At 50.0% G+C, this 26,843-nt stretch overlaps 1 protein-coding gene across 6 annotated transcripts in view; it reads left to right on the top strand.

Moving 5' to 3' along the window:
• Frmd4a (FERM domain containing 4A) overlaps positions 1 to 26,843 on the top strand; it is a 561,761-nt gene that overhangs the window by 259,750 nt on the left and 275,168 nt on the right. Inside the window, exon 1 of one of the 6 annotated variants that reach the window (XM_063253781.1) lies at positions 2,138 to 2,532. The exons of 2 other annotated variants lie outside the window; for them this stretch is intronic. In XM_063253781.1, the coding sequence (XP_063109851.1) occupies positions 2,467 to 2,532 (66 nt within the window). In that variant the 5' untranslated portion in view covers positions 2,138 to 2,466. Of the gene's footprint in view, positions 1 to 2,137; positions 2,533 to 13,364; positions 13,897 to 26,843 lie in introns of those variants that run through there. 3 more of the 6 variants (XM_005003241.4, XM_003468651.5, XM_063253787.1) reach the window with 3 other exon arrangements.

Raw genomic sequence — 26,843 nt, 5'->3', positions numbered from 1 at the left:
AGTATTTCCTGAGACCAAGATTCTATCCGTAAATGAGAAACACGAAAAATTCTCCACTGGCTGATCTCTCACCCTTTCCAGGAAGAGAGCTAAAAACATAAAGTAGAATAGTTTTTATGTAATTCGAGATCCCAAAAGTATTTTGCCCAAGTTTAATTGATAAGGAATGGCTAAGAAACTTGGTTTTAAATCCTCCTCTGAGATCTCTGGAAGAACAGAACAATGTTGCATGCATGTATGTGTATGTGTGCACAAATGATCTCTGTGACGTGTCCAGTGGCACAGGACAGCACCTGGTCATATGAGCAGCTTCAGGGAAGCCATGTCCTAAACTTAAGGTCGTGACATTGCAGTAACAGATGTGTCATGTCGGACCCATGGCAGATGCTATTGCTGTGGTTGTTGAATCCTTTTTGGCTTGGTCAGCACCCAGATGATAGGAAGGCCTGGGAATGAGGTGCCCCAGGAGGACAACGTCTTTTCTACATATGTCTTTCTGATGAAGCCCTTCATTGCAGCCTTGCCTGTCTCCTCTTGGTGCCACCAGTTAAGCAGAGACACTTGCTGGGAAGCCTGCTATGAGTCTTCTGGTAGGGGCCTAACAGCATACGAGGAACCCATACATCATATGACAAGAACTTATGTACATAAAGCTAAACTCATCTGACAGACTACTCAACTCTTCTTTTTAAACAGTGTGGTAAGCTGAGCCTGGTGACTTGTGCCTGCATCCCCCTTACAAAGGCTGAGGCAGGAGAATCAAGACTTCAAGGCCAATTGGCTCCATAGAAAGATTATGTCTTTAAAAAATCAGTAATAGTAATAAGCATCAGATTTCTTGGTGTTCTGTTTTATGATAACCTTGTTTAGCTATTAAATACTGAATGATGTCCCCGTTTATCTTTGGGAAAATGAAAATTATCAGCAGATATGAAATTGAAGTGCTTCCACTATTCACATTTTGGAGAGCTGTGCTGGGGAGGGGGAGTGAGGTCACAGCGGAGTGAAAACGTTTGTCTTTATCTTCCCCCCGAGTTTCACTTGGATTTGCTTCTTCCGTGTCCGTGGTGGGTAGGTGGTTGTTTAGGATTCCAAGGCTAGAGTTGGCAGCTTGGACCTTGCTTTGATAACTAAGCCGTAAGGCCACCAGAGTCTTGACACACAAGTTCCCAAGAGATTTTTCTCAGCCCAGAAAAACTGTCCAAAGTGTTGGTCTTTCTTAGGATGTGTGATTTCAGCCTTGAAATGCAAAGAAATTGCAAAAGATGCCACAATGCATTGGAGTCTTGATGACACAGTGCTAAGTGCAGCAAACTCGCCACCAAAGGCCAAATACTATCTGGTTCCATTTCTATGAGGTCCCTGGAGTAATCAAATAGGTCGAGACAGAGAGCAGCATGGTGGTGGCCAGGGAGGTATAGGGAGCTGGGGTTTAGTGGGTACGGAGTTTCCATTTTTCCAGCTAAAAAGCGTTCTGGAGTGGGGGGGGGGGGCAGAGACAAAGAATATACAATTTACACAATAATGTGCATGCACTTAACAGCTCTGAACTATGCATGTGAAACTTTTAAGGTAACAAATTCTATGTTATGTGTATTTTGCCACAATTTTTAAGTAAATCAAATGGTAAAAAGAAAAGAGGGAAACTGGGAAATGCATCCATCAGATTTTATGGATGCCCTACCTGGCAGATGCTTGAGGAGTTGACACCAGTGATTAAACTGTTTTCCTCTGTGTTTATCTATCCCACAAGGACAGGGCAGGGAACCAAGGGCGGAGGAGAGCGTATAGGATCTAATAATATTCTGAGGAAAAATTTAGTACCCCACAACTTTGATTTCCTTGTTTTGCACAAGACTCTGCTTTTCTGTCATGGTATACAGAGCAAGGTCTGATACGTCTCGTACAAAGAACCATTGATGGCATGTCTGTGTGAACTGCCCTAGCACTGGTCACAGCCAACTTCTGTGGGACCCCTGCCCCCGCTCGACAATACACCCCAGTGTGTTTAGCCATTTATGAAAGGTCAGAAATGAACTGAGAAATGGGCTAGAGTCAGAGACATGTGGCCCTATAAATATCAGTCAGACGCTTGTGTTCGTTTTCCCCCATCTCGCAGTCTTCTTGGTCACACACTGTGGCACAGGCCCTTCTGTCTGACTTGGGCTGTGACATTACATAGAGAAGGCAGAGGCTGATTCTCCTGCTGGTTTCCACTGTGTGCCCCATCTGGTTCTGCAGAACCACGAGGAGAGGCTTTCTTTCCTTTCACTTAGTCCTATCCAAATTCTGGCCACAAGGCCCTCGCAGCCCCATCTGCAATGTTCTGCTTTGTTTCAAGAGCTTCCACTTCCCATTAGTGACAACCCTGCCTTGTGACTCAATTCCATGCCAGCGGTGCCTTGTGGGCTGAGGAGTTTGCAGATTTGGGCTCAGCCAGCCTAAGAACAAATTGGAACTTTCATCATGACTTTGGCAGCCAGACTGGACGACTTCGAGGTGACGCTGGAGCACCTGCTCATGGATGTGTTTGTAAGTAACGGCGTTTGCATCCCCCGGGTCTTCCCTGCCACTCCGGAAGTCCTCAGCACTGTTGTTTCTGATACTTCTAACTCTGTGTCCAAATTCCATACATGTCATTTTGTTCTTAGTCATGTGTCATGGAGAAAGGAGAGGAGCGATCTACAAAGCTCCTGAATGTCTGCATGGTGCAGTCCATGCTGATTAAATAGGAGAGGGGCAGCGGCTTAAAATCAAGTAGTCTGCAGGAGTCTGTATGAATGGGGGGAGAAATACACAACTCTTGGCAGGAAAGACTGAAACAGCTTCAATGGAAGCTCAGGAGACTCAGCCTTGTCTATGAGATGAAGGAATCATTCTAGAAAAGATAAAGGCAGAGGAGGCGAATGGTGCATAAAATCCCGACTTCTTCACATAGAGGACAGGATGGTGAATGCAACTTGGGTGGGGGCTTCCCCGTTTGCGGACCCCATGCCCACATTCCTTCTGTTCTGAGTTCCTCCCTCTGGGATCGGTCTGATGGGATGCGCTATAAGAGTGATTCCCCTCCAAAGACAAGAGCCGCTGACAGGGACACTTCTGTCCCTGTAACACTTTGAGCCACACTCTGAAACCTCTGACATCCAGCATCTGTAGTGACCCAAATGCCACTCCTAGCCCAGAATGACCGTCACTGTTCTGAGGGTTTGCTTCGTCCCTTTGCCGTGAGCTGTGGACAGGGTTCCGGGAAGTGCAACTGGGGTGCCAAGCAGATGGGCAGTGGCTGAGAGGAGCTCGCCTTCCAAAAGCAACACTGGCACTGCTGCAGGAAGGGGGCTGCGGGCCGAGCTGAGGACCAGCCAGTCTGCTCTAGAGTCTGCAAAGGCCTCCGAGGCCTGGCACTGTCCATGCCATATATCACCGAGTCCCTTTCAGGAGCCTTTCAGGGAATGGTGTGTTTTGGCAGATGTGAGAGTCTGGAGGGTTTTATTTCTTCTGTATTAATTTATAATTTGTCTTCAAATTAAGGCAACATGGTGCTGGCAGGATGCCAGCCAGCAGGGCCTGGCCTTTCCAGGCTGGGCTTGGGGATCTGATGACTCAGAGTCATCCAGCTGTGGTGACGGGTGGAGGAAGGAGAGGTCTTCCTGGATTTCCAGCTCAGGGACCGGTGGCTGGCATCGGCTCTTTACTGAAACAGGACTAGAGAGTAGAAGGCAACACCACCCCATGCTCCATCTGTCACAGCCCGGGCTTGGCTCCTCTTCATCTCTGACTTGAAATACCCTTAAAATTATTTTCCTGCATCCAGGATTCCTCCTCCCATTTATCCACCACTATCGGCTAAATCAATCTCCACTAGTCTGCTTCCTCTAGAACCTGGCTCTGTGCTCCCTTGGAAAGCATTTTAAAACCCCCGTGGCATGATCCAAAGAATCCAAGTAATTCGCAAAGGTTTGGGTGCATTACACAGACTTCATCATCCAAGTCCTAAGCCCTGCCACCTAGGGATCTTACTGCTGTCTTCCCTTGCTCCCCCTGCATCCTCATCCAGTGACTGGGATGTGGGGTTTCTCCCTGCTCCCTCACTGAGCTGCACAACCTGTGTCTGCTCTCCTGCTGTGGAGCTCAGCCAATGACTGGTGTGGCACCCTGGGGACTCCAGCTGGCTCTGGTGGGGCCTCAGCCAGGTGGCTTTGGGCTGCCTTCCCAGGCCCACCTCCCAAGAAGGGCAGGGCATGTATGTGATGTCCTGCAGGGCTTGAGAATATGAAACCCAAGTAAGATGAAAGCAGACTTGAAATCAGAGTGCCGGCACATTGGTGTCCAACCTGCTAGGGCCCATGGCTGTCTCACAACAGTTTAACAGTCCAGAAGGCACTTTCACACCGAATCCTGTCTCCTTGGCTTTCCTCTGTGGCTCACAGTGTGCTCAGGAGGATGTGTGTGTGTGTGTGTGTGTGTGTGTGTGTGTGTGTCCCGCTATCTCTAGAGCAGCTGTTTCCATATTGACACTTCCTTTCTGGGCTCACAGAGAGCCACTGGGGGACATGGTGGGGAATGCATGGCTTCTTCAAGGTGAGATAAAAGGGACACATCAGATCTCATGTATCACAAGTGTCATCACCACTGTGGAGCTCTGCTAGCCACAGCTGTGCTGCTGGGTTCACGAGAGGAAATGACACACCTGTACCTATGCACAAGCACACACTGGGCACTGCGCCAAAAGCCAGCACATGAAGGTGAGTCTGTCAAAGGGCAGAAAGGGCTCTGCGTCTCCTCCTTACTAGGATTGCTGGCACTGCCCTCCCCCGTGCATGTGTGTTTGTGCTGCTTCCTTTGGTGCCCATCCTCCCTTTGGTTCAGAAGACTGAGGGCTTCTCTCCAAGAGCAGCCTGGAGGCTCTGTCTCAGCAGCTATTCCCAGAGCAGATCCATGGCACACATTGGATAGAGAGAAAACACAGGAAACAAAGAGGCTTTACGGAACCAGACCCTGCCCTCCATTGGCAGACTCACGTTGTCCCTGCAGAAAGAGGTAGCTCGATATGGTCCTCTCCTCTTCCCTGGCACTGTTGTCACTGTTTCTCGCTGGCATTCCCAGGCCACGAGGAGCTTGGACCAGTGCCCACTGCTTCAGCCTCATCTGGTTCACACTCCCTGCAGCACTGATCCGCTTGCAACTTGGTTTTTATTTTGACCGAAATGGTGCGTGTTCAAGGCAGCACTCACTAGTGTGCTTGTGGAGCAAACCCCCATTGCCAGGTGTGTCCCTCTACGCTCTGAGCCGCCAACCCATGGACTGCCATGTCTCCTTCTGCATCTGGTGACCCACTCCTGCTTCTCAGCCACAGGTTCATACAGTGACTTTTAATTCAATCACTCAGTTTTGGGCAATTATGCTGCCTCCCTGAAAGATGAGGCTCTAACCCTTACTCCACATCCCTGACACACACACACACACATACATACACACACACGCATGCACACACATGCACACATGCACATCCTTCTTTTCCCCTGCCAACTCCTCAATATATTCATATCACAGTTTAGATCAAAATTTAATTTTATTATGACTACCAAAATATTATTTGCAGCTGAGAAATTTTGTGCATGATGATTGCATCTGAATTTTACAACTTTATGTTTTTCTGGCGTTTTCCTGGCTCATGTCAGCATTTGTATTATATTCTCTGTATTCAGCAGTCATTTTTCCCTAAGATATTCAATAGTTAACTCAGATTCTTACTCCTGTCTTTCTTTCTCTTGCTTTTCTTCCTTCCTGGAGCTCTCTCTCTTCCCTAATCTACTTCCAGAGAGACTCATTACCCGCCCAGAACTTCACCTCCTCCTGAGCATTGATCTTTACTAATAGGACCACTTTTCCTCGGCTGTCTCAGGATAAACATTATAGAGGAGTGCACCCCAAGGCTGGACTTAGTCATTTCTCAGTTGGACAACTGCAGTGACCTTGTAACTGCTTTCCCATTCTCTAATCCCCAGGCTCTTTGCTCTACATCCATGCTTTAGCCATCGAGGCTCCAGAACTCAGGGTGGATGACATCACTTCCTTCCTAAAAGTGACTTTTAATCGCCCCTTTGGCTCGCAGCATGAGGCCTAAATGTATTGTTCTGAGGATGCAAGTGAGAGTCTGATCTCTAAATCCCTTCTTAGAGCTCTTGTTCTCTCATCTGTGACTCCATGGTCTCAAGTGATTTTTACATTAGCTGTCTTTATGCCCTGGAGGTTAGAACATTAGCAGCCAAGTGTCCCAGGATAGGGACAATATAACAATAACAGCCAGAAGTTCACCCTTGTTTTCCTCTAAGAATGGCCCCACTGACAGTGGTCTGTCCATCTGGCCATGGGCTTGTGCTGGTCACCCTTTGGCATTTTAGCTTGTGGGTTAGAAGCTGCCCTCTCAGGCAGATTGAAGATTAACCAGATTCTCTCAGCCACGGCACCATCTCTGACAGATTCAAGGTGCTTTTCTCCTTGGGGAAATACAGAGCACATGGCTTTGCTCACACCCTGGGTAAAGGGGTATCTGTCCTTGGAAGTGACCTGCTTCTGGCCAGGGAGAGAAAACAATCTGGGGTCCCAAAGGAAAAACATCATGCTTTGCAGCACCAGAGATGACTTCAAGCACAGTGAGCTCCTTTCTTGTGGTTATAGAAGAAAATCACAATGCAGTTCTCTGCTGGGGGTGGGGGGAGCATGGAAATTAGAGGCCGATTTAAAAGTTGATCATTTGCCACCCCATGTTCATCTATGGCACCTGAAATTTGAGAGCTAAGTCTAGTGAAAGTAAAAATCAACATGCCCCAGCTATACATAGAAGTGAACTCTATATATTCCACTAATTCTCCGAAGTCAATACCATAGATAAGGACTTTATTTATTCTGTCATTCCAGGTGCAATTACACGGTTTACCCTGTGCAAAGTGCACTCCATAAACCTGGCAGATCAATGCTAGTTATCAAAATCCATCCACAACTGGCAGCTCATGAGAAAGAGCTTTGCAAAACGATCTCGAAAGCCCAGATACCCAGCCAGCCGCACGCAGGTCAGCTTATTACCTGCTTAATCACACAGGCATCCTGGGATTGTATTGATTCCCCAGGCCCTAGACATGACATATCTCCTCACAGCACATGCAATAATCCATTACCATCATGCAGAATGCTCATTAGCCCGCAACCACCTCTGATTGTCGGAAGCGGCCTCTGCTGGGAAGGACAAGTGGAGCTCTGATGGGGCCATTCTTATGGAGCCAGATGTAAAGAAGCTGCACAGGGAGGCATAAAACCTGCCTGCTGTATGTGAGGAAGACCTCTGTTGCCCTTCCTCCTGCAAGGGAAGGGTCGAGTAGCCTCCCAGCACCTGGCTGCATTTGCTGCCCATGAAACAAGTCTTGCTGTCTCAGCGTATCGACTGCGCCTCTGCCCATCTTTAGCTTGTTCCCTGTGGCATCCTCTGTGGCTTCACCACTGTGCGAAAACTGAAAGGGACCCTGCAGCACCCAGTTAGCACCTGAGGGCTCCATCCCTTGTGTGCTGTACCCCCTCCTCTTCCCAAGAAGACTGAGAGGTGCAGTCCTTAGCGACAGATTGCGTGTTGTTGCACTGATGGGACAGGAACTCTCATTCTGGGGCTTCAATTCTGCACTCCCACCAAGCAGGATGGATCCTGCTTTCCAGAGAGCTCTTGCAGGCCCAGGAAGAAATCCCCTTCCACGCTGGATGACCTTTCAGGGATCCAGGCGGGTGACGCCTGCAGCTGTGAGCAGAGCACACATGAAGAGGCAGAGAGCTTGGTGGTGAGGCCCAGGAATTCCACTGTGGGAATCAAGCAAAGGGGAGACTGGAGTGGAATTCAGCGGCGTGTGGGTGGGAGGGTGCGCGCACACAGGAGCACTGCTCACCGAGAGCTTTCCAGACACTGTCTTGTGTCATCACACTCCAGACGTAGTGCAGGTCTAAGGTCAGTGGCCCTCCACTGCCCCACACTGCTTCTCATGGAGAGGAGCTAAAGCTAAGGTACAAAGGAAGTTCCCTGGATCTCTCAGTGCTGCACGGCACCTGCCACACAGTAGGGACCCCAGACAGGGCCTGGTGAATGCACCTTGAAGCCTGGGCACCTGACCTCATTTTCGGCTGTACTTCCTTCTCCTTCACCTACCCAGTGGCCAGGAGTCCTGAGCGCTGAAGGAATCAGTATCCTTAAAAACCTTGAGAGTAGTCCTTGCAGCATGGCACACCACAGAAGGGTGCATTACTTTATCCAGCACTAGATAAAATGCTTGTGAATGAACAATGTCATATAAACAATAACAGGAAATAATAACTTGATTGAGACAAGAACAAGGTCAATGTCACCAAGGGTCATACAGAATGTAATCAAATCACAGTGTCATTTCAGAAGCAAGTAGTTGCCAGTGCACTTATCCTAAAGCACCACAATTTTTTCCAGCAGGGACAATGCAGGTTCAAACTGGACAGTCCTGTCCACACTTTATCTTCTTTGCCTGGCTGTTCGTGGGGGAGAGTATTACATGAATGTCAGAAGTAGCCCAACCAGAGGGAGGAAAGAGGCAAAGAGGGAAGGAAAGAAGGAAGGAAGGAAGGAGGGAGGGAGAGCGGGAGAGAGAGAGGAGACAGAGAAAGACAGAGACAGAGACAGAGAGAAACTGCCCACCCAAACTAGCTGCAGTCCTTCCAATGTCTCACAAGGAGAAAGGTTCTTTCTAAGAGGAATCCTGCAAATCATGCACTCCAGCGACACAAACACACACTGGCCACCCTGACGAGCTAGCGGGGAGTGCTCTTGCAGGCCCCGGATGGCAGGCCTGATGGCAGAGTGTTGCTTGATGTCTTGGTCCTGTTTGGGGATATTGGATTTCATGTTTGACCTAAATTCTGGCCCCTTTCAAACAGAGAATTAGAGATGGAGGCAGCGTTTCTGTTTGTGGAGCTTCGGTCACAGCTTCTGCTAATGAGACATGACAGAAGTCCCCCAGGTTAGCTGAGGCAGGGGTGATGGGAACGAGGCTGGAATGTTGAAGAAATGCAGGGCCTCCCTGCCAAACTCCCCCAACTCTAGGAATTTTCTAAATTTGTGAAGAGCATTTTCTTTGTGTGTAATTTGGTTCGGTTTCCATGGCCTTTCATCCCCTTCCCTGTTTCATTTGACAATATTTAAAAGGCTCCATCCAGAGCTGGTTTCTCCCATCCCCAGCTCAGAGTGGGTTTGAGGGAATGGCTCTGTTCGCAAAGATGGGGAGATTCACCTCGCCGGTGCATCTCCCTGCACTCCACTGCTGGAGCTGCCCCAGCCCTGCTGGGTTGAAGAGGGCAAAAGAAGAGGTCAGAGCAGGAGGCCTCACTTGCCCAGCTCTGAGCTCATTTCTCCCCGGGTCCCTCAGCCAGCAGGTGAGGTCACCTCCAGTGTCAGAAGTGATGTTGGTGTTTGCATCAGCCTCTGAGATGCCCTTCCGCCAGCCTGCTGGCCTTTGAGGGCAATGCACAAGGAAGCGGGGGTAGTGGTCACCCTTCCTCCTGAGATCTCAGGACACTGAGAGAAGCCCCCTTTTCATGTTCCACAAGATGCTGTAAGAAGTGATGGCTGGGGCTGCTGGGAAAGGCTGCCTGCTTTGCATCGCTTTGTTTCCTGCCTGTGAGCAAGGGCAGTCCCCTTTTCACAGGGGAGGAAGGGTAAGAAACGAGAAAGACCTGGAACACTTGCTCATGTCTTCCGGCAGGCCCTGTGCTCCCCTTCCAAATTCTGGCCTAGGGCTCTGTCCTTTGTGCCCCCCTCCTTGCCTTGGGCTCTCAGGGCATAGCCTATGCGTCCCCTGGAAGCCCCTCTGCAGAGTGCCCCCAAGTCCCACCTCGGAAGTCTGTCCTCTGACTTGTTCTTAACCCAGACCAGGTTCTGGTTCTGAGGTGAGATTGCAGGGTGTCCCACAAACCAAAGGGTTGAGCTCCTGGGGGATTTTAGGCACTGGGCAGACACCAGGGACACGTCAGAGTCACCCTGGGTGGAGTGGCAGTGCACAGTGCTCAAGGCCATGCCCGCATCTATGACCTCACATGGGCATGGTGTCTAACATGCCCTGGAGTTGGAGCCCGCTGGCAGTAGCACACACACGCATGCACAGGCACCCAGCCTAGGTGGGCTGTCTCACCCCTGAGGCTGTCGCACACTAACAGCAGTGTGTAAAAGGCTTCCTTTCCCTCCAGTGGGCCAGAACCTCTCTCGTCCATCACTTTGGGCCACCTGGAGCAGGGCACCCATGGCTTTAGAGCGCTGATCTTCCTAAAGTGCCATGCCCAAGGCTCTGCACATGCTTCTCCCAGAGTCCTAATGTAAACGTTTTCATTGAGACAGGGGAGGGGTGGGAGGAAGATTCCAAATAAACAAACAAAACCTTAACCCAGCTGCCAGTGGAAGCACTCTGAGTGCTTTGCCAAGCATACAAGCAGCAGCTCAGAGCAGTTCAAAAGGGTGCTTTCCCCAGCCCCCACCTCAGCCAGGATCCAGGGACCCCAGGCCATTCCCTGGTGTACCTCCCTGTAGGAGCTGTTCTAAATGCTGCCCTCTAGACCCCTGCCCTTTTCTGGTCACTCCTAGATCCCCCACATCCACATCCGGTCCTCTGATCCATCATCTCCGTCCCTGGGTGCTGGTCCTGAGCACATTTTCCTGTCCTGTCTGTGTGGCTGTTCCCTTCACGCTCCCTCAGGTGAGAGAGGCTGATGCACCCCGGAAGGCAGGCCAGGAAGATGCTGTGGTCCTTCCTCCCTTCCCCGGCCTCTGACTGTGCTCCAGCCTCTCACTGGTGGGGTCTGTCAGGCTCCCACTTCCATCTGGTGGCCCTGGTCCCACAGGCCTCCCCAGCTTCTGTGTCAACTGTACTAGGCCGGCTGACTTCAGAGCCAGACCCAGGGCACTGGAACTGCTCACCTGAATGCTGTGCTTACCCAGGTTGGCTGCTGCCTCTGCCCGCAGTGTTGCCCACCTCCCAGCAGTCCCGAGGAATCCCGCTCTTCTCAGGCTTCTGAAACTTCTGTAAGCTGAGGAAGTGCCTGGTCACTTCCTCACAGGTGGAGGCAGACTGGATGACACAGGGTCCAGTTTCTCATAAATGGGCACTGGCTTTCCTCTGAGCTCTACCATGTCCTCCTGCACCACCTGTGTAACTGGTGAGCTCTCTCCTCATTTATAAAACAGGCACGATGAAACTGGTTTTCCTCATTGAGGGTGGCTTTGGTAACCTCCCCGGGCACCGCTTTGGTGAACATCCACTCCGTCCCTTTACCAAAGTGGTCATATCAGTTAGGCCAGGAGTACCTAAACCCTCCCGGGAAGCAAATCTGTGTCCCAACAATGAGAATAAGAACTCAACATGGCTACCAAGGTCCCGTCATTGATGATAAACCAATAAATCTCAAGGTTGCACAGTGAAACGATCAGAAAGGTGTCTTTGGACAAGCTGACCTCCAGGAGCCCACAGATCACCGAGGAGGAAGATACCTACTCTCCACATGCTCCAGCGCTGCCCCCCCCCAAGGGCGGAATGCGTGGGCTGTGCCTGAGGGAGTGTGGCCCAGGGTTATTTCTGCTTCCATTAACATTCTTTTCTATATGTATTTTAACCTTAATCAAATGCATGTGTTTTTGTTTTATGTGCACTTAGTTCATAAAAGTGTCCCTTAGGATCTGAACTGTGCCGCCAAGCCTAAGCTCCTCACCCAAATGCTCATTAATACCCCTGGGAAACAGGAAGTCGCATTTCCTCAAATCTAAATAAGCCCAGCTCCTGGGCTCTGCCCTGGCTGGGTCAGAGGAGAGGCAGTGACTTCTCTGCAATCTGATCCCCTGCCCTCTCTTGTGGAGAGCTGGAAAGGCTGGGTCCCACGGCTACCACAGACTGGTGTCCTGGACACATGCCTGCCCCTTGTTCAGAAGTGTCCCCGGGCCAGTGCAGTGTTAGGGAAGAAAGAGTCTCTTGGTTTGGCTAACTGACCAGGTGCTATTCAGATTTATTCCTATCTTCCTCCCCCATACTCTGAAACCAGGGTTGGAGGCAGGAAGCAAGAAAGACAGGGAAAAAAAGATGTAACCTAACCCACCTCCCAGGGATACCCCACAGAGCTGCGTTCCGGGGGACCCTTCCCTGCGGCTCCCTCTCTGGTTGTCCAGCCGCACATATGGAACCAGTTATGAACAAAGCCCGATTGTTGTGTATGTAGAGTTTCCCACATCCACTGGATGCTTCCTTAACGGCCTCTTAATGTGCATCTGCGTGGGAGCACGGCGCCCACGTCCCAGACCAGGCCACCCCTTTCTCTGGAGTCTTTCCCTGCTTCTCTTTCTAGGAGAGTAAAACTCGGTTTCTTCCCTTTGCACCCCACCCCCACTTCCTATTAGATTTGTTTAAATAAACAGAACTTTCTTTTCCATAGTTTTCAATAAACTAAGCTCCAGGCTGTGGAGAGTAAATAAAAGCGGTTCCCAGAACATATGCGTAATAGCTGGCTGACACCAGAAGGCGCGGGCTTGCTGCAGCGGAAGTGGCCGTGCGTTTATAAACCCAGAACTGAGGGGAGTAGGGTCTGAGAAAGATGTTAACTAGAAGACAAAGATGCTCCAGTTCCAGAAGCCCTGTCCTCCTGTTTCCTAGTAGTAATGTTCTCTGCTGAGGAAATAAGGGGGGCGGGATGGGGGAGGAAGACGAGCTAAAAATATCACAAGAGAGCTAATGCTAGACCATTGACACCTCCCGTTGAGAAGACTGACATGGGTTTACACCATGGTTATGAAGAACTGGCGGGTGTGATGGGCGAGTGTGGGCCCATCCATCCTCCCCAAGCCTTGTAAACCCAAGGTGATTTGGTGCGCTCACTGACACACGTAAATATAAATGTTCTCCATTGCAGAATTTTACGTGGAAAGGTGGGAAATGCAGGTCTGTTACACTGGACGTGATTTCTCTAAACCATGCGATGCAATCGTGTTTTCTCTTCTGTCTCCCACATTTTCTTTCTGTGGACTGTGTTCTCCTAGCTAATGATATTCCTGTATTTATTTGCTATGCACTGGAAAGTAGGAGGCGAAAAAACCCCTGCATATCTGAAGCTCAGTTTCAAAGGGATAATTTACAACTGGAAAGAGACTCCTCCCAAGTCCCCAGTGTGCTATGCTGCCGGTCCTCAAATACTTTCCCTGTGTGCAGACGAGAGTGAAATCAGAATGTAGGGCTGAACACTAATCTCTGCTCCAGATGGGGAGATTCCAAATAGTCCTTTTAAGGTGAGCATGTGACCCACTGCACAGCCCAAGGGCTCGGGAGTCACGTGGTGGAAGGAATAAAGCGGCGGCAGAGGCCTGATGAGACAGCTGACCTGGTTACCATCACAGCCCGAAGAGCGGAGTTGACATTTCTGGATCACTCTCCCTGGAAGCGCCGCTTGCCCGCTCCTCAGAGCAGCAGCAGCCTCCTGGAGCCAGCGCATGGGGACGTGGGGCCAGCGGGGAAGCCGAAGTCACCAAGCAGGGACGGTTTTCTTTTCCCATCCCCCCAGCTCCTGACAAACCACAGCTTGACCCATATGGTCAAGAGAAACGCTCTCACAGTTCTCTGATATTTGAGTAACCACCAGGAGATCCTAACTCAGTCTAGGGGAAGCCTCCATCTCACGCTTTGCTAGGAACAGGTGAGCATACACGCGCGCGCGCACACACACACACACACACACACACACACACACACACACACACACGCACGCCTCCACACCATGGTGGTTCAGACTGCAGTGGCTCCGAACAGACCTCAGAGACTTTTGCTGAAGATACCTTATGGATCGCTGAGGAGACGCAGCGTGGAGAGGGTAAGCAGGCGGTGGGCCGTTTGTTTCTCCAGAGAGGGGAGAGTTTGGTTTTCTTTAACTATTGCCTTCCTGCCTGACTTGAGGTCCTGGGCCTATAGGTGAAATGCTGTGATTTTTTTCCGGCACAGATAATGTTAAGAAATATAAAATAGAAATTTTGATCATGTGGGTGTGGGAGGCTTGTGGAGATGAAATACAGGGGAAGGTTTGGGAGGCTGCTCCCTGGAAAGGGCATGAAAGATAAGAGAGCGGGGGAGAAGCCCGCAGGGCCTGGGGGGTAGTGTTTGTCTTGGCATACTCTTGAGACAACCTGTCTCAGATGTGTCCTCTGCAGGTTCTAAGGGGGAGCTGGTGACCATGAGAGGAGCTTTGCAGCTTGGTAGCTCGCGTTCTGCAAGAGACCTCGCCACTCTCGGCACATGCTTGGTCGCCGCTCTTTGCTCCCGTTTGCGTTGGCTTCTTTGTGACACTGTTGATCAGGCTCAGTGACTCTTAATCTCCTGAAAGTGCGCTTCTGTTATGGCAGCCCCTGGACTAGAAGATCCTGTGAATAGTGAGATCTGCACCTCTCTGCACTCAGACAAGCAGTCTGGGACTCACTGGGGTCAACACAGAGCTGGTTTCTCCAAAGCGAGCAGTGCTCTGCATGTGGGGGCGGAAAGATCCCGGCCCTCAGAGCCCCTCCCAAGCCCTGTTTGCCCTCTCCGTGAGCTCCCTGCGTCTGCACGGGCTTCACAGGTTAGGGTGCAACCCAAAGCCTCATGAAGCAGGTAGCAGGGTCAAACCTGAGAGAAACAAGCAAGCAGTCTGTGCAGCTAATACAGGGAGCGAAGCTCATCCTGGTGCCTTTCCCTGGTTTGTATGCTTACTATTCCGGGATTTGTCAACCTAATGGAAATTCAATGAAAGGTTGAACATGGGAAGAGCTGTCTGGATTACCCACACAGGGTTAATGGCCTCACTCGGATGAGTTATGGCTTTTTCTGTCTTTTTTAAAAAAACCTCTTCACTTCCTATTCCCATTCTGGTTCCTATACTTCTTTATTTCCAGAAACATTTCCCTGGTCAATCTCAGGATTATCAACTAGGATTTTTTTTTTCTTGATGGCGGTACTGGAGATTGAACATGGGGTCTTTGCACTGAGCTCCATCTCTAGCACTTCCATTTTGAGACAGGGTCTCACTAAGTTGCTAATATTCAAACTGGACTCAAATTTGTGACCCTCCTGCCTCAGCCTCACAGTGTCCTGAGATTTTAAGAGTGCACCACCATGCCTGGGTGACTAAAATACATCAAATGCTTCTTTTGCCAAGAACTTCTGAGATAGAAACACTAACAGTGAAACTGACAAACGTATCAGGTGATAGTGGGCCTGATTTTAGATTCTGATAAAACTCTTTGTATGGGAAATTATTTAATATGTTCCATTATGAAGGTATTTGTTCACGCACAGTTGGGTGGAAGTGTGAATTGTATGCCTGAGGGGTGTGCAACATGGCACTATGGAGGAGAGTCAGCTACCTAGAAGCAAAGACATTTAGAGTCACCTGATAATCTCTTTTTTTCTCTTGATACTGAAGATTGAATCCAGGGCCTTTGTGGTTTTTGACTTAGAATCTCCCTAAGCTGCTAAATTGGGCTCGGCAAGCTCTGCTTACACCCTTAGAATCCCCAGCTGGGTATATTAGTCACGTGTGCTTCCACAAACCCAGGTACCACCTGTCACTCATGATTCACCAGCATGACGCAAGGCCATAACAGCCTGTGTCTGTGTGAGCATACCTGCCTGCTGCTCTGAGCACACACCAAGGGCTCTCTGTTCAGCACACATATCCCTGGAGCATTAGGGTCCCCTGCCGACCAACCCTGCCTTACACAGCAGGAGAGCCACACTAACTGAATGTGTGTGACCCGTCAGATCCCACTCCATGACTCCTACTCTAGTGTTCCCTGACAGACCCCGAGTCAGAGTATAGCACACTTACATGAAAGGCGGGCAGGAGAGGCGAGAGAGCAGCCCCACCCTCGTGCAAACCCTGAGGACCGAGGCCCGGCACTCTCTCCTGGGGGAAGGCTGCCTGGGTTAGAAGCATCCCAGCTTTCCTGGATCACCAGCAGCCTCTGGGTGATGGGCACTGGAGAAGATTTCTACTGTTGATGCCTTCCTGGAGGAAGACCTCCATGGATGCCTCTCCTCCAGTGGCTTTCTATCCAGGGTGACACCTCTGATTGGGAGATGCAGGGAGCAGGTGCTGCCCCTTGTCCCATGTAAACAGGGAGACTGAGGCAGGAAGCACTTTCATCTCCCGCCCCCTGGACAGGCAGCCAGCAGCAGGGCAGAACCTGCATCTAGGCCCATATTGCCTGTCACTGGCACTGGGCCCTGCTTCAGTACTCTTGCTCCCCGGGGACCATATGTCCTGGCCCTGAGAGAGGGGTTGTCACCAAGTTGTCACCAGGACTTCACCTTAAAGGACACATAGGGCACATTCCAAGTCAGCATGCAGCTATAAGACAGCAATGTGATTTTGGACGAGCATTGCCCTAATGTGTGCAGAATTCAACACCTGTGGCTTCTTAGTTTCCACTTCTCAGAAGTCAAGTTCAAAGTAAGGAATTGTAGTATTTATTCTTTTCTATTCACTGTACCAGGATGTGAATCCAGGGCCTTTGCATTCACCTAAATCCCCAGCATTTTGGGAGGGAGGTGGGGGATACAGGGAATCGAACTCAGGACCTCACGATTACCAGGCAGGTGTTTGTGCCGCTGAGCTGTATCTTTGGGCCCCCTCCCCTCCTTTGTGAGACAAAGTTCCCTTGTGCTGTTCAGGCTGGTTTTGGATTTACTTTGTAGCCTACGCTACCTGGAATTCCCAGTGATCCTCCTGCCTCAGCCTCCCAAGTGTTGGGATTATAGCCATGAGCCACCACACCCAACATTGGCCCCCCTGCTTTAAATTTTGAGACAGTGTCTCAATAAGTCAATGAGTCGTCCAAACTAGCCTTGAACTTCAGTCCTCCTGCCTCAGCCTCTCAGAGGGCTGAAGTTACAGATGTGACATGAACTACTTGGACATTCCCACGTCCTGACTGTGTAACCTCACTCCACCTGGGAAATCAGTGTTTCTCCCATGTGTTTTCCATAAGTGATCATGAACCCATCGCTATAGTAGGTAGAGTGGGAAAAAATAGGAGAAACAGAAGGTGCTGTGTGTTTGGTATGACTGAGACAGGCCAGGAGGAGATGGAACCATTGTAAGTCGGTACAACAGGGCCAGAGTGCAGGAGGAGTGAGTACAATCCGGGTCAGTGCAGAGCAGCAGGGAGGGCTGGGAAGCCTGGAGGTTAGAGCCACTGTCCCCAACCCTGCACCCTCTCCACATCCAAATTGTGCAAGCCTGACAAAGCCACCCCTGCTCCTCTGTCCAGTCCCCCATGAGGTGCGGTCATGGGGCCAGGGACGATGCACACCAGCAGCTCCGCGGTACATGGCCAGCCCTTGTGATGAAGGCACCGTCATTGGGTAGAGGACCCAGCTTTGCATTTGCAGCCTCTCTTGGTCTTCTTGCGCACTCCCCAGGAGCAGTGTTTATAGCACTGACAGAACCAGGACAGGCGGGCTTGGGGTGATGGTGTCCCTTAAACCCCCACGCTGGGTATGATGTGTGGGAAACAAAGCGTTTCACACGCGCTGTGCTCAAATGTAAAGTAACTGAAAGTGCTCAAGCCTGGACAGGAAGTCTTGCAATGCAGAAGCCAAATCAAAATGATCTTTGTGGAAAATTATAATAAATGTAAGAACAGAACATGTAAATGAGCTAATGAAAGAGAAAAAAGTGGAAATTTTTTTTCTGAGAGTCTGCCTTGGGGCAGGAGAATGTTTTTATTAGCTTCTGTAACCCTACAATAAGAGGAAATCGTTTTATGTTAGTGATTACCTTCCTACATCCAGAGCCTCAGTGTAAATGAGGTGACCTTTGATGTGGCCACTTCACGTGGTTTTGGTTTGTGATTTTACAGTGGGGTGGAACCTATTGGCCTGCTGTCTGTATCCTGCTCAAAGCACTTCTGTTCTGGTTCCTGCTCAAAGCAACTAAGAAATATGTGTTTCTCTGCACCCTGAGATGCACCCCTAGGAGGGCTCTGAAGTGTTCATGCCAGGAGCTACCAAGTCAGAGCATTTCTGTTTTCCCTGCTGGTTTCCTAGCTGCAAAGGCACCTCTTGGAGGCAGGCTCACAGTTCCCTGTGTTCATGAACACTCACCTCCTCCGCAGACTTAGCCTCTCCGACCTACAGACTCACAGACCTGAGGGCAGACTGCTGGGTGTCTCTGTTCTCTCCATGATCCCCATTCCCTGAGTCCAACATGCCCACCACGGAATTCATCATCCCCCACCCCAGTCCTGATCCTCCAACACCAGCCACCTGCAGACAACCATGCCTCACTCATAAGTGGGGACGCTTTATAAGAGATGTGTAGCTGGCCAGGTGATGCTGCTGTGTAAACAGACATCATAGTGCACACTTACACAAATCCAGACAGCACCACCTACTGCATGCCAAGGTACACGTAAACACAGAAGCAAAATACACACTACACCCTATGGCTCACAAGGCCATGATGAACCAAATAATGCAAAGATTCAATCAACCATGAGAAGAAGTCATGGAGTCGAAGGAAAGATAACCCTGAGGCCTCTGTAAACTAGCACGGTGGTTACAGGAAAGGGTTTTTAATAGGTGAGGTGTACTCTAAATACCTAAACCAGTAACACACCACATGGTGCACCATGAGAATTTCACATTGCACAGATCTGTACAGCCAAGCTTTTGTACAAGGTCTGTTTTGAAGCAGCATCCAATGCTAGAGAAACATGTTGTGCTATGACATTACTTTGCTATGTGTCACTGGCAATAGGGATTTTTAGGCTTCCTATAATCTTCTCATGGACAGAAATGTGGCACCTGGCTGGCCCCAGACTAGAATCCAGGTTGTCTCCCCCCATGCAGTCGCCGCGTGGTGTGGTGCCTCTCACATCCTGCTGTTCCTCCCTATCCCTGTGTTCAGGCCACTGCCACATGTCACCTGTGTGCTGCCTCCGGTCCCTTTCCTGTGCTGCAATCCTGTGACCTTCCTAAAAAACAGGGCTGACCATGTGCCTTGTGTTCTTAGAACCTATCAGTGATTCCCTACCTCTGGATAGATACACGCACCTGCAAAAACATATTCCCAAAGGCTTTTGTCATCAGGGCCTGCTAACTCCCCAGTCTGTCCTCTCCTCACACCTTGCCCTGGGTGTATCACATCACAACCATACATAAATGAGTTTTCGGTTCCTTCAAAGTACTGCAAGGTCTCCTGCCTCAGCGCCTTTGAACGTGCTTTCATCTACCAGACACTGCAGACCCCTGATTTCCTACTTGCATTCCTTAGCCTGAAGTCGTCCTTCACCTTTCCAAGCCTTTCAGTGTTCTTGTGGTGGGCCGGATCCCGTACTGAATTGTACTATCCTTACAGTGCTAACGTAGCTCACACTGCTCTGAAACTGGTGGCTTCCCTCAAGCTCCTCCTCTGCAGGATGATGAGTTGCTTGAGGCCCAGGAGCAGCCTTTGGTCCCCAGTTCATAGCAGAAGTTGATAATATTCAGCAGATATGAATAGGAGGGAAATCTGGACGCTCTTCTGTCATTAGGTGCCTGGTAAGCGGATTAGGGTCAGAACTGAGGCATGAATAGGAACCGCCTCAATTCCCATCCTCGCTCACCGCGTGCTCCGTCCTTGCTGGTGGGGAGTGGCTCGCTCTCACAGGCTGATGTGAGCTGAAAAAACCAGTGCTCCTCTCCTGTGTACCCTGAACCCTCAGCTCACACCCCACATCTTAAGTGAAACCTGAGTGGCCAACCAGAGTTAAATCACAGGTTTCCTCTCAAAGTGCTGTAGATGTGGTGGTCTCGTGGTGGTGGTGGGGGGGGCAGTCAAATAAGAAGGCATTCTCTTTTGCCACAGCTATTGACATACTTTAGGTGAAAGGGTCTTTTTCTGGTCACAGAAAGATTGAAATGGCGTGATATTTCTGGAGCAGCATTTTTAACACAGCATAAATTAAACCTCTGCGCCCACATCATTCATTATATGATGTGTTATTCCAGGTTGACATATGGCCAGTCTATTATTTTGCAAACCATTACATTATCACAGCTGCTAAGCTGCATAACTTAAGAACTGGGAATACAACGGGGCCTCTATAGTGGAGTGTGTGGTGCTTACATTCTGAATGTATTCATGCAGGGAAGTGCGAGACATTACCAAAAACACATACAGCAGACAGCTTTCAGTGGATATTTATTACCATGGAAAGCAGACAGCCAAGAAATGTTCAGAGACAGATCAGTGTATTCACACATATTATTAACCAACCCCCTCAGCCTGCAGACGGTTTTATTCCTTCTATAAATAGACACCAAACATACATCGCTCCAGAGCCCTCGCAAACAGGGACTCTTGGGGCCTTCAGTTCCCTGGTTCCCAGAATTTGCAAAAGGTCATTTTCCTTGCATTCTATGCAATTTTAAGTGAGCTCGGCTTGGTTGACCAGATGTTTGAGAGCAGCTTGCATCACGCTGAGCCAGTGGCTCCTCACTGTGGGTGGTGAGGCTGCACGTGGGCTCGGGGCTGGGGTGGAGGTGATGGGTGTCCTCACAGACTCCCCTGCAGTCTTCATGCTTCGGGCTGGACCGGAAGGCAAGGTGGGAATCCCGCTCAGAGGATCAGCATTGCCAGGAGCTTCTGCCTCCGGCTCCATGGCTAATGGGGAACTGGGCATGCGTCTCTCTTCAGCCCACTTGTCCTGGTTCTGTGTCTTCCTTATGACACCTCACGATGGCCTGAGTCAAATGCCAGAACCTTTCAACCTTGGGTTTGCGTTGCAAAGACTTGAGGAGCTCTAAAAGTGCCCGTTGTCCAGGCTGCACCAGAGGTGACTGACTGTGTGTCAGCGCCCACAGGACGGGACCCAGGCATTGGCATGACATCCCCAGGTGCTCCTCCGAGCGTGCAGCCAAGAACACTACTGGAGGCTTGAGATTGCCAGGACACAGCACGTTGCAGACGCTGGCTTCAGAAACCCGCTAGTTCTCAGTCTGCTGGTTCCTTCACATGGAAGAGGAACAGGTGGATGGATTGTGTTGGATTTTGGTCATTTCATTCTTAATAAGAGAAAACTATCCACACTCCCCAAGAGTTAGCTGCTCCTGGTACATCCTGTGCACTGCAGCCACTGTGTGGATGGTGAGATGCAGTGCTCTCCAGCCACGAAGTCTACTAGCAGCTGGGACTTCCTTTCAGACAGTTTAAGGTCAGAAATACCCAGTCCAGCTTTGTCTGCTAAGAGTGGACAAAAGCCTTTCAGGGTGTATTTCAGTCCTCCACATCGCAGGAAATCAGTTACATCTTCTCAGAGCATTTTGTTTGAGTGTTCTGAAAGCAGCAGACGGCTTGTGAACTGCTCTAGAGTGCTACCCACATTGTAATGTAAGAGTCTCTGAGACCGCACAGTGGTCTCAAGAGAACAACATTATCTGGGTGTGAATAAACAATCCAGAAGAAACTGTACCACAGATGTTCTATATCTAGGCCAGCAGTAGATTTTATTTAGTCTTCCCTTACAGCTCACTAACTGCTTCAAATGACTTGATCAGTTTTTCCACTAGGTCCTGAACTTTAGAGCAGTGCTCACAGGTAGGATAAATAAATGCTCAGACAACAAATGGGTGATAAGGATGCCTTTGCAGCCACAAATCCAACCCTTTGAAAAGCAGAGGTTCCTTCAGGGACAGGTTGCTCGCCCTGGCTTTCCAGTGCAGGTGAATATTCCCACTTGTGTCAGTCCTCACGGGTGACTTACTCTAGGGTGGCCAGTTCTGCTTAGGTGGGAACCTGATCACTTGATTGAGAGAATCTTCTTGCTCGTCACATGATTGACACCTTTGAGTGTCACAGCCAGTCCTTTTCCTTCCCAGTGAGAATGTGTGTTTGTGTGGGTGTGTGTCTGTGCACATGTGTGTTTGTAGTTGATGAACTGAGTGTAGAGGAGGCTCCAGGTGACTAAGCTGGGCTCCTTGGGTGAGGAGCCAGTGGAGGACAGAGCAGAGGGTAGGAGAGGAAGAGTCCTGTCTGATGCTGCCAATCCATGATGATAAGTCACAACGCAAACCGAGCATTTAGTAAGATGTTTAAAACATGAGCTATGAGCTTCAGGGAGCTCTGGACTGGAGACCCAACAGGGATGCTGTCGGATGTAGGGAGCTGGCTTAGCTTCCCCAAGTCCACATTCAGCGGTGGCCTGTAGGGGGCTTAGAATGGGCCACAGAGGGGAAACCAATACAGGGCAATTGGTAAACGTTCAGAGAGGGGCTTTCCCCAGGAGAGCTGATGGTTTCCCCTAAGGATGGTTCAAAGTTAGAGGATTCTGCCTGGGGACAATGACGCATCAGAGGCCTGAATTCTAGGCCACTCCAAAACGTATGTGAGGAACCAGCAAAGACTAACAGGGAGGAGGTGGGTGAAGGGAGGAGGTGGGGGAACACTCGCCCAGCATGTGCAAAGCCCTACTTCATCCCCACTACCACACACACACACACATATGCACATGTGCACAAGCACAAGCACACTTAGCAAGGAGCAGCCAGAGCAATGGAAGGAGAATTGTAGATGAAGTCCCAGAAGGGGACAGTGGACTTTCGAATGCTGCTGATAGTCAAGTGAGACAAGGATGGAAAAGCACCTGAATCCAGGGCTGTCACGAAGACTGTGACTCTCCTTCTCAGGGTTGCCTGAGTGATCCCAAACCCAGCACGCAGGCGCTATGAGTCTGATTATCAGGGCCAGGAGACAGAATTTGTAGACTGAGAAGTAACACCCTCCTAGACAAGGCTCTTTCCTGCAAAAGGGTCAGTGGGATACGGGAAGGAACACCACCTCGGAGGGAGACATGATTCATACTGGCAGTGATGGGTGCTCAGAACACGTTTCTGTCACCTGATGTCAGTCCTGCGCAGGGCGGCCGGACACCAGGGCAGGGTAACAGGGTGAAAGTCAAGGCAACTACGGCAGCAGCAAATTGTCCTGTTGCATCAAAATCACAGCCACGCCATCCTCAGTAACGACCCCACACACACCCTAAACCACAGTTGCAGAAGTGGGGCAGGGATTGCCTGTTAGAGTGACCCCAAAATTACAGTCACCAGGAGATAACAGGTAGATGTAAGTAGCTTATGTTGCCTGGAAAAAGCCGCTTTCCACCCCTAGATCTTAGCTTTCCTAAGCTCTATGCACAGGAAAACCTGTGTCGATTTTGTTTTGCCCTGACATATGTAAGGGCTCCAAAGCACAGCTGAGTCCTGGAATAAATCTAGAGTGTGTAATTTCAGGGCAGGCCGACCATCAGACATCCAGAACAAATAGGTCCTGATTTGAACTTGGAATCTGAACTTCGACCTGTTCTCTAAAAGAAAATTGATGAAACCGAACTGAAAGAAACTAGGTCTTGAGGTAAAGTTCTCTTTCACTGAATCTTTACAGGTCTTGTAGAAGAAAATCCTGCTCTCTCCCGTAAGGGAGAGCAGAGCAAAGTAGCAGCCTCCACGGCTGCATATAGATCCCAGTCCTGAGCGCATGGCCTCACAGCAAGCATGGTCTCCTCCCACCACACCCTCACCCCTGTTCCTTCAGGTAAGGCAGTGCCCCTGGGGTCTCACACACCGGTCAGTAAGGGACTTTACAAGCACAGGTGGCAGCCCCTCCGCCATGCCAGGATGATGTTTGGAAACTGGTCCCCACCAACCCATGGAGGGTCTGGGGCCAATGTATCTGCCACAAAGCCAGGGCCCAGGGACTTTTCTCCATGGGTGACAGATGCTGTCTTTGGCTTTGCAGTGTGTTGTGGCCAGGTCAGTCCACATAGGGAGAGATGTAGAAATCTGTTCTGCTTCCAGTTCACAAGTCACTCTCACCATGGTGCCAGCCCAGTATGCCATGTTCTGAACGTTTGTGTCCACCCAGAATTCATGCGAAAACCTTCAGTCCCAAGGTAATATGCGGGGAAGAGGCCTCTGCTCCTGCGAGTAGGGTCCTGCCCTGCAACCTAACCTGTCCCCCTCCACTGGACCTCACAGCAAAAAGCCCCCCCACCTTGAGCCTAAGAGTGAGCCATGACCAGACACTAACCTGCCAGGATTCCCAGGCTCCAGGGCATTGCAAGAAAATCTCCCCATGCACAGCATTTTGTTACAGCAGCTGGAACTGGCTGAGACAGTCCAGAAACAGAGGGAAAGACTATCTTAGCCTGCTGGGCCTCAGCTCTGATTTTCAAATGGACTACTCTAAAAAAAGATCCCCTGGAAATCAGGCTAGGGTGGCACTTTCCTGAGATCCCAGCCACTCTAGAGGCTGAAACAGGAAGATCAGAAGTTAGAGGCCAGCCTGAGTAACTAAATGAGAGTCTGTCTCAGAATAGAGTTCGTCGTATAGCTCAGTGCTAGAACACTTGCCTAGAGTTCAAAAGGCCCCAGGTTCCATCTCTAATACCAAAACAAAAATGCAAGGGAACTGCTGGTTTAAGGTCAGCAACACAGACCAATGAGCTCACACTGACCTGCTGGGTAGCAGGGCTTCCCAAAGCCCAGTGCCCTGCAGGCAGGAGCCAGCCATTCAGTGCCTCCCCTTGGGGACATCTGGGTCCTGTGGTGTTTAACCATGGCCACAGTGACTGTCCCAGTGGAACCCTGGGCCTGTGTTCTGTGCTCTCTAGACTACACGGGACCCACAACCCCACAAAAGTACCTGTAGGGACCTGGACAGTGTGTCTGAAATTAGGCCCCTCGGCATCTGTGGATCAGCAATGGGCTATTTTTGGAAGTTTATTTCCTCTTCTCACTTCATGGCTCCCACTGGGCAGGGATGCGAGCCTCTTAGAGTTTTCCATGCTATAACTGGCCCCCTGCAGTACACCTATGTGGGTTTAGCCACACGCCCAGGGCCTGCCCTGCAGCTTAACTCTTCACTGGACCCCTCACTCTGCTTGCTCTGTACAACAGGACCCAGTACCAGCACTAAAACTCAAATTCTTGTTGCTGCCAGGTAAGGAAACATAAACACAAGGCAGCTAGGAGAAGGACACTCTGCAAACAGAACTTCCGGCCAGTGTGGCCAGCTGCTGCGTGCCCTCGCCATAGGACACTGAGGCTGGTGTTTCTGAGCATCTAGGCGAGGTGAAAATTGGGAAAAATCTTATGCAATTTTCTTATTATATTTAAGGAAGTGTGTGTGTGTGTGTGTGTGTGTGTGTGTGTGTGTGTAAACTAGAGCAAAAATATCGTAAAAATGTTCTTATTTTTGCCATATTTTTGGCATATTTCCATAATCCTAGCTTCTCAGGAGGCTGAGGCAAGAGGATCACAAGTTCCAGGCCAGCCTGGACAACTTCGTGAGACCTCAGCTCAAAATAAGGAGGGCTGGAACTGTAGCCCAGTGATAGACACTTGCCTAATGTATGAAAGGCCCTGGTTGAATTTCCAGTACCCCCAGCCATTCCCCCCAAATTCCCACATTTGTATATACTGGCAACTAATCCAGACTTAGAGAAAAATGTTGCATCCTACATAATGCAGGCTACTTGTGGCCCTCAAGATGCCAGTTTGTAACTTGTGCAAGAAAGTGAGCACTGTCCCAGGTGTGTAGGCATGAACTTCATTAAAAGGTGACATCTCAACCAAAAACGCTAACCTCAGAATAGCTCTTCAGGGCTTCCCACTGGCACCTCACTCTGACTGCTAAATCAGAATATTATTATTTTTTAAAAAACTCTTTTGACAGGTCAAGTACAAAATGTAAAATATATTTACATAAATTGCATTCCTGTCCTCCAGCTGCTGGGAACTGGAAGGCTGCGCCTGCATTCCTGAGGTAAGGCTGCATTTCCCAGCCAGAGGGGCAGAGCTTGAGAAGCAATTGCTCCTTGAGTCTAATTACAGCTTGTTAAGGCCACTCGGCATGCCCACCCCCTCCTACTGATGGCAGGTGTCCCCTGTGACAGGACACTGTACCAAAACAGCTCAACTAAGCCAACAGCTGCCCCTTCACAGAGGGATGTGCTGCTGCCGACTCGCGTGTACGGGCCAGCAATGTGTGGTCCTCCTCGACAACAGAGTTTTCAGGAGACCCACGCGGGCGTTCTTTACGATCAAATTGGTTAGCTGATAACAGCTGAACCTTCGCACTCTAAATCACCTCTCGTGCCAGATGCAGAGTTCTGGGGTTTCAGCCAAATATTGTGAGCGAGGCCTGGACTGGCTTCACCCTCGTTTCTGTTGAAACTTCAGCTCTTCCCACAGAAGCTCTTCATCTTGCATCCACACCGGACGTTAAGGCAGAAGGGTGCTCCAGCTGGGGAGAAGACAAGTCAGGCTTCCTGAATGTTCCTTCTGAACACCAGCTCTCACTTGTTGTAGCCTCCATGGCAGAGATTTATCTCTTTAACTTTAACCCCAGAAGACCTTCCCTCTGCCTCCTGCCAGAGAAGGCAGCTGTGAATTAACCTCCATCTAGCACTCAGCCAAAGGCTTTCCAGGCATATCTGACACCAAAGGGAAGGGATCGAAGGCCACATTGCTCATCCATTACTTCCATACCTTGATGCTGTATGTTTATTAAATTAAACAATGCACATCAATACACCTGGACCGTATTTTCTCAACCCCTGATGAAATTATGTAATGGTGCTGAGATTTAATTCATCTCCACTAAGGGCCAGTGTTCAGTGTGGAGCAGTACAGTCTAGGTCTGGACTAGGGCCAGCGAGTGGGTGGGGACTCGAGGCGATGGGGAGATGTGGGGGCAGGACTGACGGAGTGTAAAGCTAGGGCGAGGCACAGGGTTCGCTGATGGCA

This window comes from Cavia porcellus, unplaced genomic scaffold (assembly GCF_034190915.1).
Source record: "Cavia porcellus strain 051 isolate PalLab524CR breed Dunkin Hartley unplaced genomic scaffold, mCavPor4.1 scaffold_7, whole genome shotgun sequence".
Classification (NCBI taxonomy): Eukaryota; Metazoa; Chordata; class Mammalia; order Rodentia; family Caviidae; genus Cavia; species Cavia porcellus.
This window is presented reverse-complemented; position numbering and strand designations above follow the sequence as displayed.